Source organism: Palaemon carinicauda, chromosome 1 (genome assembly GCF_036898095.1).
Source record: "Palaemon carinicauda isolate YSFRI2023 chromosome 1, ASM3689809v2, whole genome shotgun sequence".
Lineage (NCBI taxonomy): Eukaryota > Metazoa > Arthropoda > Malacostraca > Decapoda > Palaemonidae > Palaemon > Palaemon carinicauda.
Genome location: NC_090725.1, coordinates 16,890,243 through 16,905,181, shown reverse-complemented (window position 1 = coordinate 16,905,181; position 14,939 = coordinate 16,890,243). Strand labels below are relative to the sequence as shown.

General features: G+C 38.4%; 1 protein-coding gene across 2 annotated transcripts in view; it reads left to right on the top strand.

The window, feature by feature from the left end:
- The window catches only part of LOC137647114 (FAD synthase-like), a 108,939-nt gene that overhangs the window by 18,910 nt on the left and 75,090 nt on the right, over nt 1–14,939 (top strand). For both annotated transcript variants that reach the window (XM_068380364.1, XM_068380355.1), the window contains exon 4: nt 1,885–1,997. In XM_068380364.1, coding sequence (XP_068236465.1) covers nt 1,885–1,997 — 113 coding nt within the window. The remainder of the gene's footprint in view (nt 1–1,884; nt 1,998–14,939) is intronic.

Below are 14,939 nucleotides of genomic sequence, written 5' to 3'. Positions count from 1 at the left end.
TTCCTCCGGTGCCTTGGTTAACCGCGGAGGTAGCAGCAGTAGGGGATTTAGCGTTATGAAGCTTCATCTGTGGTGGATAACGAGGGAGGGTGGGCTGTGGCACCCTAGCAGTACTAGCCAAACTCGGTTAAGTCCCCTGTCAGGCTGGGAGGAACGTAGAGAGGAGAGGTCCCCTTTTTTGTTTCATTTGTTTGATGTCGGCTACCTCCCAAAATTGGGGGAAATGCCTTGGTATATGTATGTATGTACTGAGAAATTAGGCTTATTAGCAAATACTGGGTTTACTGTTTATTAATCTTTTCAGTAAAGAAGAGGAGAAAATGCCTTGTAGTACCATAGGTGATACTGTATTCAGAATTGTGCAGCTGTATGGGAAATGAAACTTGGGAAGCGTGGCACACTATATACCGGTAAAATAGATACAACTAATCAGAGCATATTGTTCAGTATCCTGGCTGCTGAATGTATGACTGCATGATCACACTCATGCCAACTGTAGTATTCGTTTTACTACATTTTCCAGTTTGCTATCACACATCCAGTACATACTCAATATTTCTGCATACTGTGTCTGTGTTGTGGTTTTTTGTCATGGTTTGGTGTAAAAAGGAAATTTCTTCAGGCCCTATGATGCCAGCTTAATGTTTGACACCTTTTAAGGTTCTGGGTAGCTTAACCCAGGTGTCGGAGGAAGATGCTTGCTTTAGCGGGAAAATTAAACTCCTCAACGGACTTGATTATGTGAGAAGCTATGCTGACGTAGATATCCATGAATGGATCAAAATGGACGAGAAAAATGTAAGGATGATGCCAAATGTGACTTTTAACAAGACAGAAAAGTTTCTTAATTTATTTCCTGTAATAATGATATTGAAGTATGATATGAGCCCTCTGGATAAGTGACTGCAAAAAGAACACTGCACTGGATGTCAACACCATACGCAAGTTAGGTAGAGAAATCTATGAACGGCATTAATGAGGACCCAGAATTTGGATCATCGACAACATCTCCCTCAAAACCTGAATTTAATATCACCAACAATGGCTAATTTGATAAATTTTAAAAGTAAGGTCAACCTTAAGAATTTATCCCTGAAGAGAGAAGCAGCCTCTGTTGACAGCAGTTGCTGATGATTATGTGAAGGAGATGTTCCAAACCATCATTGAGGAAAGGTATTATGTTATTCGCGTGAACAAGTTTTCAATAAGGATGAGACTGTCCTTGTTTTGGAAACAGATGCTGTTACAAACTTTCATTTGAAGGGAGAGGCCAGAGCCCTTTGATTTAATGCCTACAAAGATTGCTTCACACTTATATAGTAATATATGGAAATGCTGTGGGCTTCATGATAAAGCCAGCACTTATTTATAAGCCAAAAAATCCAAGGGCCCTCTATACATATCCATATTTTTTCTCCTCACTGGGCTATTTTCCCTGTTGGATCAATTGGGCGTATAGCACCCTGCTTTTCCAACTAGGGTTGTAGCATAGCTAGTAATAATAATGATATGAAAATAAAATGATTTTCATAGAAAAAGATTAAGTTTTAATAGTAAGATTTGTTTTTTTAACCTAATGTTCATGAACTTGCCTGCCTTCCTCCCCACTGACTTGTTTTGTCAAGGAATTGGGAATAGTTTGACTTCAAAACTGAAATAATAAAGAGGCCTTGGGCTTTTGCTTCTTGCTATCAGCCGCTAGTGTCTCGTTACTTTACCAGAGGCATGTGTCTATTGAAATGAATAAAAAGATTTTATTTTTAATTCTATGGGTAGATTTTGTTAATCTGAGTTTAAGAGAAGAAGCCATGTGGAAATCAGGTTATTATAGAAATAGAAAAGGAAAAGTTTTAAAATGCCAAATACTTTATCTCACTTTTGCAGGTGTGGCAGCAGCATTTGGGGAGAAAGTTCATCCTCACCCATTATTAGTTGGTTTTTTAAAAACTTACTTTAAGACGGATGATTTATCTTCACCAACAATGAAAATGGCACATGTAAGTTTTGTAGAGAAGGGCATGTGAATTTAGTTTTATGTTTATTGCTGTATATGATAGAAAGTACTAGGACTATAAATGCTATTAATGTGAGTGCCTTCAAAATAGCCTAAATATACCCAAAAAATCATTGTCATAGGTAGTCAAACATTTCAGTTTGAAGTGCCAATCATATACTTAACAAAGATATAAGTCTATAAGATGAATCCACATCAAAGTATACATGCCTTTATGTTTTCTTGTGTCCATTTTTCTTTTATATCATCATTGTTTATGTTTTTTAAATATAATACTTACCCGCTGGTTATATAATAGCCTAAGTCCCCGACACCTCGGCAGAAAATTCAAAATCTCTTGCGCAGCTTAGTGCATATAAGCCAGGTGTACCCCCAGCACCCTCGCGGTACCCCAGGTAGAACTATGCTCAACCAATCCAGATTTTCTCTGCCGCCATAGCTGGCTGAACTATTGGAAATTCTCTCTTGTTTTCTTACTCTGTTTGGACGTTATTTGGTGATGTATTAACGTTTTTGAGTTTAGCTTTCGCAATTTTGTTTTGTTGATCACGTATTTTAACTTAAAAGGTAGGGTTGGAAGGTTTTTCAACCTACTGTATTGTAAACCTCACGAAATCATAGGGGCGAAATGTAAACATTTCGTCCATGGATGACGTCACAGCCTCTTCCGTAGGCTAAAAGTCTGTCTTGCCTTTTAATAATATAAGTGATTTTGCTTTTGTAGTTTCAAGTTATAAATTAAATTAAAGGAATTATTTTGAGAAAATTTTATCCTTTAAATATTTTTCTTTAATCTTTGATCTGTTTGCGAAGATTAACTACCGTTCAGTTTATTTTTGTTACGGTAATCAGTATCGTTACGATGTTACATATATTGTAGCGATTTTATGAATAGTACTTTCTTCTTACTTCTCAAGTTTTTTTTATTGTACTTTATAAAAGGAACTTTTTATTTTGCAATTAATTGGTCCTTTCAGTATTTTTCCTTGTCAGAGATTAAAGGAAGTTACACTTCAGTTTATTTTATACGATGCAGTATTCTTTACATTCGTTGTAGCGCACGATTCTATGTATCGTTGTTGATTTGGTGGTTTTCGGAATACTAAATTGTTTGTATATTATTTGTAGATGTTCCATTGATGCGAGTGATGATTCATCTTTTATTGGAACCCCTTAATTTAAGGGTTTATTTTAATGTATAAATATTATATCTATTAAGGTAATTTTTGATATTTAATATTTTGTTACATTTATATGGGTTGCTTTCCCATTCAAACAATTGTCCAGTAACAGAATTATAATTCTCTCCCTACGGAGTTCATTTCCTTGGAGAGAGTGTATACTTTGTCTTTCAGGTAATTATGAAACTATCTTTGTGCCAAAGAATAAAGTGCAAATTTTTTAATGATAAATTGTGCTGTGAATCTTATTCAGTGGAGAGTGTTTCTATTCCGACCTGTCGTTATCCTAGCCTTAGACCTCTATCGAGCTCCCGGACCCATGGGAGAGGTTAAGTCAAATGGCGAAAGGAATCGAGAGGGTAACCAGGTGTTACAGTCTTTTAGACCCAAACTGAAGTCCTCTCGAGTGTTTTCTGTCGACCACCAGAACGCTCACCCTTGCTATAGATAAAGCGAGGTGTTAGTGTTTTCAAAGGCGCTAAGCTGAAAACAAAATTAGATTCGTTCTGCGTGTATTACGTTTCATGCGGCGCAGACACAGTGCCGCCACCTCACCTGTTGGGTGTCGTCTCTTGACAGTGGCTAGCACTATGGATTTGCAGTCTTTTCTGCCTGCCGTTAACAGTGCGGTTGGGTGTCTCGATTCCGGTCTTTGACACGGACACACAGGCATCGTGTCTTTAACGGTGAGAACTCGTTGTCGCACAGGCGGCCTACCTACCGCAATGTTCAATGGTGGGGGAAAGTGGATGCTTTACTTCGAATGCTCGACGCAAACCGACGGATCATAGCACCTAGTATTAGTCTATACAGACGCGCCGACGTTCGCCAGGCAGCAGAGCCGGCGAAGCGTCATCGGACCGATGCGGCAACGGAAACGGAACGTCGACGGAATGGAGCGAAGCGCCACGTCAGTGTGGACGCTTCAGCGTCAGTGTGGACGCTTCAGCGTCAGTATGGACGCTTCAGCGTCAGTGTGGACGCTTCTGCGTCAGTGTGGACGCTTTCAGTGTCAGTATGGACACTTCAGCGTCAGTCTGGACGCTTCAGCACCAGTGTGGACGCTCCAGCGTCAGTGTGGACGCTTCAGCGCTAGTGTGGGCTCTTCAGCATCAGTGTGGATGCTTCAGCATCAGTGTGGACGCTTCAGCGTCGGGGTGGTGGCTTCGCTACCTATGACTATAGACTTTGATGTATACCTGACCATGAACGTCTAGTGTTCAGTTATTGTTGCTCCAGGCGCTATATTAAGAAATAAATCTTAACTAGAAAGATTTTATATTCTCGGTCCAAGGCCTGCTGGGCTAACTCTTGGGTGTGAGAACTAGAATTAAACCTCTAATTATTGAGGTCCGAATTCAGAATCATAAGGAGTAGATTCCTAAGAATCAAGACTTCTCTTCCTAGGATAGAGATTGTTAAAGGAAGGGAATAACTTTCAGAAACTCATGGTAATTTTTCTAAAGAGTTTCCCTCATTTTTTTTTTTTTACCTGCTGCTCCTCGTTTCGACTTCAGAGTTTTCGCTAGTTGAGTTGTTGGTGTCGCTATTTATTTTATTTTATTTATATTACAAGCCAGCTACAACCCTATTTGGGAAAGCAAGATGCTTTAACCCAAAGGGCTCCTTTAGGGAACGATGGCCTAGTAAATTAATGGTAAAATAAAGTAATGAATTAACATTAAGTCATTCTCAGGAAAATACCGAAGCTTCCTGTAGAAATGATACAGCGCTTGCAGCTGCTACAACAGAAGGGGCATTAAGGCCTTTATGAGAATAGAACGTTAAAGTATATCTCCCACCACGGGCAGATCTTTTATGATTTAATGTTTTATGTTTTAAAACCGATCTTGTTAGTGACTCGTTAACATAGCACAGTGCTCTGGAGGAGGTGTTTGTTCGTTTTCACCTTGCCCCTAGTCCTATATCTCTAACTTACGTTCCAACCCTTGGGAGAAGGAAGGTCGGTAGGCTGAGGTTCTTCGCGGACCTTGTGCATTAAACATCTGTTCCGCCAAGCAATATTGTTGATGCAGTCCAAGACGGTCTCTCTCCACTTTGGAATGATGAGGTAATGCTCTTTTCTTCGCCTATGATTGGCGAGCTATGACATCACAACCATGTGACATAGTATCTTGAAAAGAGCGGAGTTGGAAGGTCTTGAAGCGACTTCTGATGACGGTATCTCACAGCATTGGATACGTTCAGTTCGCACACAAGGCGCGCTTGAAATGTCATAGGGACTCTCCCAGGTCGCTCTCAGGACTGCGGTTGATGCTCTCTCCCGGCCTTCGCCCACGCTTAAGTTGGCGCACTCGCTACCCCGCGAGTGTAGATTTGGTCTGAGCTAAAAAAGGTCTATTTCATCTGTGTTTAGTGTTTACGATTCTCGGGGGGGGGAGAAAATTTTCTCCTAAAGAGTCTAAGGACTACCATAGATGAAGGGTTTTTCGATTAGTGTCAGAAGGCATAGTTCTCTTATGCTTAGTAACGTTTCCTTGCAGAAATATGCTCGTGTTACGAGAAGCGTTAGAGCGGGTGCTTGTAGCAGTCTGGTCTCTCTCTTACGGCAGACGTCGTGCAGACACAGACGCAAGTTCTGGTCTCTCCCTCACGCAGTCCCAGACGCAGACACCAGTCTGGTCGTATGTTGGGCGCTAACAGTCAAAGTTGATCCTTTCAACAAGTTGTCCCTTTTTCGCGGTCTGCGGGACGCGTGACTATCACTCATGCGTACGCATCCTACACGTGGACAACTCTCGGTTATCAGTTCCGTCTTTCCGTCAATGACCGGACGCGATGCTGTCGCCTCCACGCTGCACGCTGTAGATTTACAACAAGCCGGGCGCACACACAGCGCTGTACCCACATGACAAGGTGAACGCATATAGCACACTGACACCTTACGGAAATGCAACCACATGCGACATTATGGTTGCATGCTAGATGCATACAGTCAAGTCTTGTTCTCACAGCAGTTTAACCAGATTATTGTCTCTCCTTCGCGTCTCTGGCCTCGCAGCTAACGCTCCCTCTGGTCAAGCTCTGGCTTTAAGTTTGTTGAACACTTGCTGATTCCACACGAATCAGGTCTTAACCTCACAGCATGAGGTTCACGTGGTTGACGCTTCTTTTCAACGCCTAGCTTTAATATAGGTTTCTTGCGACCGATATCGACGAGTTTTGGGAGGCGGTTCTAGATCCCGATTCTCTCTCACGTCATGTTGAGTGTAGGCAGCATACTGGAACCGTTCTGGACTCATGCTGGGACCATGCTGGGTGCATGCTGGAAGCATGTCTTTAGTCCTTTTCCCCGTGTCAGGATCACGAACGTTTTATGTTAAACCATCAAGCTTTAGGTCTAGCTGCCTCCAGTATTTCGGAAAACCCCTACGATCTAGAGGGTTGTTCGAAGGAGACAGCTGAGGCTTTTGCTTGTACAAAGGACTTTTGCCTCAAGGTTTTCCAACCCAATTAGAGTGCTTTATGGAGTGGTGTAGAGCAAGAGCCAGCTCTTCATTAGGTAACTCTAACACAAGTGGCCTATTTTTTCTTAGACCTTAGAAGAAAACACATTTTCTTCCCTCCTTGACCATCAAAGGGTACAGGAGTATGCGGGCATCTGTCTTCAGACGCAGAAGATTGGATCTATCAAATAGAGACTTTATAGATCATCTCAGATCATTTGAGAGGACTTGGAGGCATCAGCAAGATGCTCCAGCCTGAAATTCAGGGTTCGTTTCTGGAGCTTCGCTGTAGTGACAGATCCGACCCTTTACACTTGGTTTCTTTTTAAGGCCTAACTTTGGAGACTTTCTGAGTAAGTCTACCATAGTTGAGAGTCAGTGAAGTTCACTCTTTTAGCTAGAACATGGACTTCACATTGGTTAAGCCATAGGTATCTTGTAACCTGGATTCTTGGTTATTAATAAACATCTTTCTCATCCATAGCCTAAATTTTTCGGGATCACTATTCTCTCGAATTTGGTTTGTGATGGGCTGAGAAGAGTTTTTTGCCCGATTAAAACGATGAAGTTTTATTGGAACAAGAACAAAGAAGTTATGAGTCTATTCATAACTCTTAGGTGCATGGTCAAGAAGCCTGCGCTATCCATGTCTATACATTCTGTCATCTCGTATAGACTTTGATTACAAAGGTTCTTCCACACGGTTGGGTGACAGATCATAAGACGTTGAAAGAGTAAAGACTCACGAAGTTAGAGCTGTAGAAACTAATGTAATTTTTAAACTAAACTGTTCTCTGCAAGCATCACGTATACGGTCTTGTGAAGGGGTAATCCTGTATTCGTCTTGCTTTACTTTTACCGTGTCCAGTCTCTATGAAGACGTCTACGTTTTTGGATCACTTGCAACGAGTGCAGTAGTAGGTGAAACATTCTCCACTACATTTCCCTAAATTCCTAGTACCCCTGTTCTTCTCTTGGAACTGTTATATATATTTTTATGATTGTACGTGAAGATTGGTCGGCAATCTTCAGCAATCTTTGACCTAGTCAGGTGGTCATTTTGTTCCTAGAGAGTGCCTGGAACAAGGGTATTAGTTGAGGTCCTGTCATGTTATAGGTGGTTGTACCGTTTGACAGCTCCTAGAGATCATCAGCCCCGAGTGGATCACTGGATCCACTAAGGATGGCAGACAAAATGAGGCAGAGCATTGCTGTCGGCTTCCTTGTCAGGTTAGAACAACTTAAGTTGTTTATGTAACTCTTAAGTGAATTTCCAATTATGCAGCTGTCTCTGACCCGCCACCAATGGGTGTCAATCAGCTATTATATAACCAGCGGGTAAGTATTATATTTAAAAATTATATTTTCATAATAAAATAAATTTTTGAATATACTTACCCGCTGGTTATATAAGATTTAGACCCACCCTCCTCCCCTCTAGAGACCATGGGGCTTGGAAAATCTGAATTGGTTGAGCATAGTTCTACCTGGGGTACCGCGAAGGTGCTGGGGTACACCTGGCTTATATGCGCTAAGCTGCGCAAGAGATTTTGAATTTTCTGCCAAGGCGTCGGGGACTTGGGCTATTATATAACTAGCGGGTAAGAATATTCAAAAATTTATTTTATTATGAAAATATCATTTTCCTTTTACTTTACCTTATTTTCCTTTGTGGTGCTTATCTAAGGCCAACCCTCCATCCTATCAGTATTGAGTTTATGATTTTTTTTTTCATTGGTAAATGATCCCAGATTCCCTCTGCTAGGCCTGAGTATTTTTTCGTATGGTAATTGAGAGTTTTGACTTATTGGTCTTGTTGAAGTGCCTAATAATACATCTCGTTAAGTATCTTTTCGAGATAGGCTAAGTGAATCTCGGTAAGTATTCAGCAGATTCGCCCTTTTAGGTAAAGGCTGTGATAATCTCTTTATGTAGCTTTTGTTCTTTTGATTACAATTTTGGGTGCATTTTAACTATCAACTATTAGTGACTTTTTTTATTCTACAGTATCAGTGAAGATTTTTAGATACTGTACCACCAAGTGTTTTGTTGTTACTTATACATGGCATGATTCGGCGATGACTTTTGTGTTATGAGTCGTCTTACCTTGTACTATAACTGTTTATAATTTACAATTACCTCTGAAAAGTTGTATGAATTGAACTACCATGATAAAGACATGTGAAAAAAGTGTAGTACATTGGATTACCTAGTGTGTTAGTAGCCGCAGGTAGGCAGCGATCATTACTATTCATTTAATAGGTTATTAGTTGAACCACCTTAGGGCAGCAAGCATTCACAGATTTTCCAATTTCTTGCCTGTCTCTGTTACCTAACCCCTACGAATAAAGAGACTAACGGTATTGGGTTTGGTCCAAAAAACTTTCTTTGAATTGCCCTCCTGTCTTAACTCGACAGTCGTAGGCATAAGTTAATGTAAACAATTCTTTTGATTTTTAAATAGCATCCATTAATTTAGATTAGTTTCTCACATTTATTAGGAGAATTAACAGCATAATCTGCACCCTCGACTATTTGCCTAATTTGAGTGGAGAGAAAACTTTGTCTCATTGGGAGGTATCATAAAATAACAGGCTCCGAAAGGATACTTTAAACACATGTAAATTGACTACTACAAAATTAGGAATTATATTAGTGAATTATATAAACTTGACAATTTAATAAAATTGAATTAACAGTAAAGTCCCACAATAAAAAGAACCTGTATGAAATCGTCAGCTGTACCGAAACTTTAGATCACCCCTAATATCTCAACTTACAGTCCTTTTTCCACATTTTAGTCAGTCCACCTGACTAAGCTGAAAATGTTTTCTGTCTTCCATTGACTCTGACAAGGGCCTCCCGCCTTGTAGTCCAGTTAGGTACCAGACCCATTTATAGATACCCAACCTTAAAGCATTTGGTACTTGAAACCTAACCTCAGAGCTTAATTGGCGGTCAAAGGCCCCTTTTTTCCTATCCAACATTCTGAGCTACTTGGCAACAACCAAACATAGAGAAACCTACTTTTACTCTCTAGAAAGACTTGGAGTTAGAAAACTGATGTAAACTGAGAGGTTCAGGGATTCCCTCAGCAGATCTTACTATTTCTTAGAAGCCTGTCAGATAGTAATAGAGTCAAAATGTTCTCGCATGTTACAAAACTAACAGCAAAAGGAATAAAACGTAAATGTGTTTAAATATACAGAAGGATGATGCAGCCAAAGCAACTCTGAGCAGGTACTGCTCAAGGCTTAATGATTACAATTTTTGAAGTATTTTGTTAAGAGTAACATTTTTAAAAGGCTGTATACAATATAGTTCCTTGGAAATAATAATAATGATTAATGATTAATTATTATTATTATTACTTATTATCACTTGTGAAGTTACAACCCTAGTTGGAAAAGCAGAATGCTATATGCCCAAGGGCTCCAGCAGGGAAAATAGTGCAGTGAGGAAAAGAAATAAGGAAAAAATAAAATATTTTAAGAACAGAAACATTAAAACAAATATTTCCTATATAAACTATAAAAAATTTAACAAAAAAGATGATGAAAAGTAAGATAAAATAGTGTGCCCGAGTGTACTCTCAAGCAAGAGAACTCTAACTCAAGACTGGAAGGCCAAGGTACAGAGGGTATGGCACTACCCAAGACTATGGAGCAATGGTTTGATTTCAGAGTGTCCTTCTCTTAGAAGAGCTGCTTACCATAGCTAAAGAGTCTTCTTCTACCCTTACCAAGAGAAAAGTAGCCACTGAACATTTACAGTGCAGTAGTTAACCCCGTAAGAGAAGAAGAATTGTTTGGTAATCTCAGTGTTGTCAGGTGTATGAGGAGAGGAGAATTAGGAAAGAATAGGCCAGACTATTCTGTGTATTTGTAGGCAAAGGGAAAGTGAACCGTAACCAGAGAGAAGCATCCAATGTAGTACTGTCTGGCCAGTCAAAGGACCCCATAACACTAGCGGTAGTATCTTGACGAGTGGCACCCTAGTGCTTGGCTTAAGGCCTAAATCCTATATTCAATTCAATTCGATGAGTGGCTGGTGCCCTGATTAATGAATAATGAATAATAATAATGATAATAATAATAACAACAATGATTATAATAATAATAATAATGATAATGATAATTGATAATAATAGTAATAATCTCTATGATGCACAGTGTACCATTAAAACCCTTACTAGGCAGTACCCTAGAACCGCTAATCAAAACATCTGAAGATAGCCTAGGGTTTGCAGTAAGGAAGGATAAGCCAACAGTAATGCTGAGGCCTAATTCTTATATCTGAGGAGTCTACCTCAAACATCATATGGAATAAAATATAACTCATTACTATTCATCTATTTACATTACAAACAATTTTGCCGAATATACTTTGCTGCTATACTTATGAAGTCTTAATGATAAAAAAAAAATTATACCTAGTGTTAACCCTTTTACCCCCAGGCTATTTGGAAATTTCCAACCCTTAACCCCCAGGGGGTTATTTTTTTCCCCCAGCACATTTTGCAGTATATTCTTTTTAAATTGCTCTAATAGCCTTAATTTTTGTCATAGAGAGGTCAGGTTGGTCTCATTCTCTTGGAAAATGCCTGAATTTTCTCAAAAATATGAAAAAATATTTTTTATAGCATTTTTTTGGCAAGGACGTACCGGTACATCCATGGGGGTAAAGGGATGAGTTTTGTGAAACGTACCAGTACGTCCTTTGGGGGTAAAAGGGTTAATTACTGTACTGTGTGAAAAAGATAATCTCTATTCTTATGGGTTATAGCTACACATAGCGGGTCCCTACTCAAACTCAAAGTTTTGGTACCCTCTGGGAATCTACTATACACAAGCACTTATTTAAGATTTAAACCTATGGAGAAACACTACCCATTTTAGTTACGAAGGGAAAACAAGTACCGTGAATGCTGCATCTGATAGTTTCAAGTTTTGTGTCTGTGATATGTACCTTCTCCCCATTCTCTATAAGTGTTAGTAGTAGTTCAGGAACTTCAGTGTCGATGCATAGCCTTTGCAGCCGTGCCTCTAGTGTGTTAATGGTATTTAGTTTTTTTATTATTTTATCTTTCTTCACATTTGATATAAAAGTTCTTTCTTCTTTTTATATTACTTTCACGGAGTAGAAATGTTCCTACAGTATTTTCTTTAAGTCTACTCAGTTTGGTAAGCATATATACTTTTAACATGTAAACATAGTGGTATACTAAATTTTTAAAGGAAACTTTAATTAGTTATTTGAACCAAGACTTATCTCTAAACTGCACCTGTGCATGTAGGCATCAAGAAGCTCTGCCCACTACTGCAACACTACCACAGAACCAAGAATACTAGAGCTTTACAGTATAGGAATTTGTTAGCCCTGGTAAAAGTACTTTTCTTAACTGTGACAATGGGAAAAGGGAATTCACCAAGCGTGTAAAACGTCCTCTGACAGATTCCATCCCATATTGGTAACCATTTGCTATTAGTAATGGGCAGAGCAGAGGGCTATGTTAAGAAGATATACTGCTAAAGTTATATTTTAATTTTTAAACTAGATTCTACAATTGCCCGAAGTTCCAAAAGAAACAAAACAGCTTATCTATAAACTATGAATAATTGAACAACATTACTATTTGTCTAAAAATAGGTCTGGCAACCAACTAGCTTAACAACTGTTCATGTGATGAAACTACTGGCTACTGCTACAATCCTAAATAGTTAAGACGTTAGAATATGTTTCCCCTTTAATTTACAATAACCTGACACCAATTAACATGCAGTGTACATTTAGCAGGAGAGAAAGGTTGGCTATAAATCACCTCATAAAACCATAAATTATCATACTTTCATAACAAAAGACCCATATCATAAATGCTCATGCTTTCATAACAAAAGACCCATAAAAAGTAAGATATCACCATGAAACTTGCCTAACCATTAAATCCAAACCATTTTCTTTTGAAATAAAAACCTGCCTTAAAATAGTGAAATTTGTAAACCCTAACTCATGGCTTTAAATGCCAAACCCTAGTTATGACAGGAAAAGGGAATTGTGCATCTGGATGGAGATCCTGTCTTACCAAAAGCCACAAACCAACTCTCTTATTAATGAATACATTTTATCCTTAATAGTTAGTTACCAATTACTTGGCCCTATCATTAACTTATAGTATCTTAGCTACTGCTTCCAAATGTTTTATGAAACACTTTGGCCCTTTATACACAATCTTAAAACCAGATGGAGACCTACCTTTTAACTTCTTAAGAATCTTCTACCTGATTATCCATCCAAATCTTAACCCAAAATGAGCTGTGCTTCAATTTTATCGACGCATTATGAGCTGTCAAAGGATGACGTTGATATTAGCGATGCTTCATTTTTCAATTTCCCTCGATTCAGTCTCGGACCTCTTGAGACTAAGTCAGTGACATAGATATATTCTTTAACCAATCAGCTTGCAGCTTGAGGAAGGAGTTGCCAGATATCATAAGATTTTACATACAATAAAAGGGAAAAGGTAACATCAACTTCAGGGGGTGGGCAGAGCTATCGACGTATGTTTGTGATAGTGGTAAGAATGTTTTAATTTCCGACACTTTTTATCATTATTTTCTGTTTTTATTCATTAGTTTGGCTTTTTAAAATGATGATAATTCTTTACCATATACTAGTAACTTTGACATTGACAATGTCAGCGATTATGACATATCAAATGATGAAAGTGACGATTGTCCAAACGCAATGGGTAAGATCTATGTGTACAAATGAATCTGCCTGAAAAGTGATCTGAAAAGGATGTATAACACAAAATTGAAGTCTTCAAATATGTAGTATACAATATGAATAGGTTTTATATATATTTTCTCACATATGCTTATGCCTTTTTTTCTTGTTTCATTTGGTATGTAATAATAATAGGTAATAATAGTGTTGGCTGGAGTGTGCATATGTAAAATCACGCTTACAAATACACATATTAACACATCCATTCAAGAAACTATTATTTCTTGTTCATATATTTATTATAAATTTTCTTACGATTGTTCACTAAATTTGCTAACATTCTGACATAAAAACATTAAAATGCATCATAAACAATTAATTATAAAGCCATCAAAAAAGAAAAAGTTCTTACCGTGTTAATCATTTTTAATTTTTAAAACTTTTTTGAACATATATTCTTTACACTTCTGTGAGATGTAATTATTAGTTATTAATCTCCATTTCAAAGACATTCACTTGATATATGAATATTGGGTAATTTAGTTTTTAATAAATAAGAAAATATTAGTTTTATGATAAAATTGCAAAACACATGACGCATCTGTCATCCTTTGGCAGTATTCCCCTAGCACTTCATGGGTTAAACTAACATGGAGCAGAAGAGGCCAGTGTACGAGTGACAGTTATATGAAGATTTCTTCGATGGAGTTATTGGTTGTGTGTTCACCCATGGCTGCCGCCTATCGGGCCTACTGAACATCACAGGGAAGGGGGAAATGTGAGAAAGAGAAAATATACTGTTGTTAAAGGTCGGAAAATAGGTACCTTGATGGCTAAAGCATAATCTTTCATTTAAGTAAACATGGTTTAGATTTATTAGTTTTCTTTCCCTCTGTGTCCCTTGTTCTCTATGGCTTGCCCTATCTGCTAGTTAATGTGGGCAGAGTTATCGCGCAATTCATAGCTGTCCTAGGTTTATTGACGAAAGCCTTAAAAACTCTGAGTAAAGAGATCAAACTGTCCCTTGTTCAAGACATCCTAAAATTTGTGTTAATCTGACCGGTTGTAGCAGAAGTCCAAGTGGGGAGCTGCAAAGTCCTGTCTTTTTTGCTTCTGTTTCTGAATATTTAGATAGAAACATAACTGTTCTCTTCTTTTGCTTATCAAGTTAGTGAAAGTATTGACTCCTGCATTGGCTCCATCATCTAACATGTGTAAGCACTTGAGAAAAGCTATAACTTTTGGTATTTCCATTTTCTTTGAAAGCACCTGCTCTGAAAATTCTGTGTAATATGAAGTTAGATGACAGCCCTGTAAGTAGTGTGAGTTTATATAAATACCATCTCCTGTTTGGTAATGGATCTAATATATGGAAAATTTTCAATATTAAACTTAGCCGGTGATCATATAAGCTGTCAGCTCTGCTGCCCGACAGAAAAACCTAAGGACAAAATACGCCAGCGATCGCTATACAGGTGGGGGGTGTACATCAACTGCGCCATCTGTCGAGCAGGTACTCAAGTACTCCATGTAAACACAGAACCAATTTTC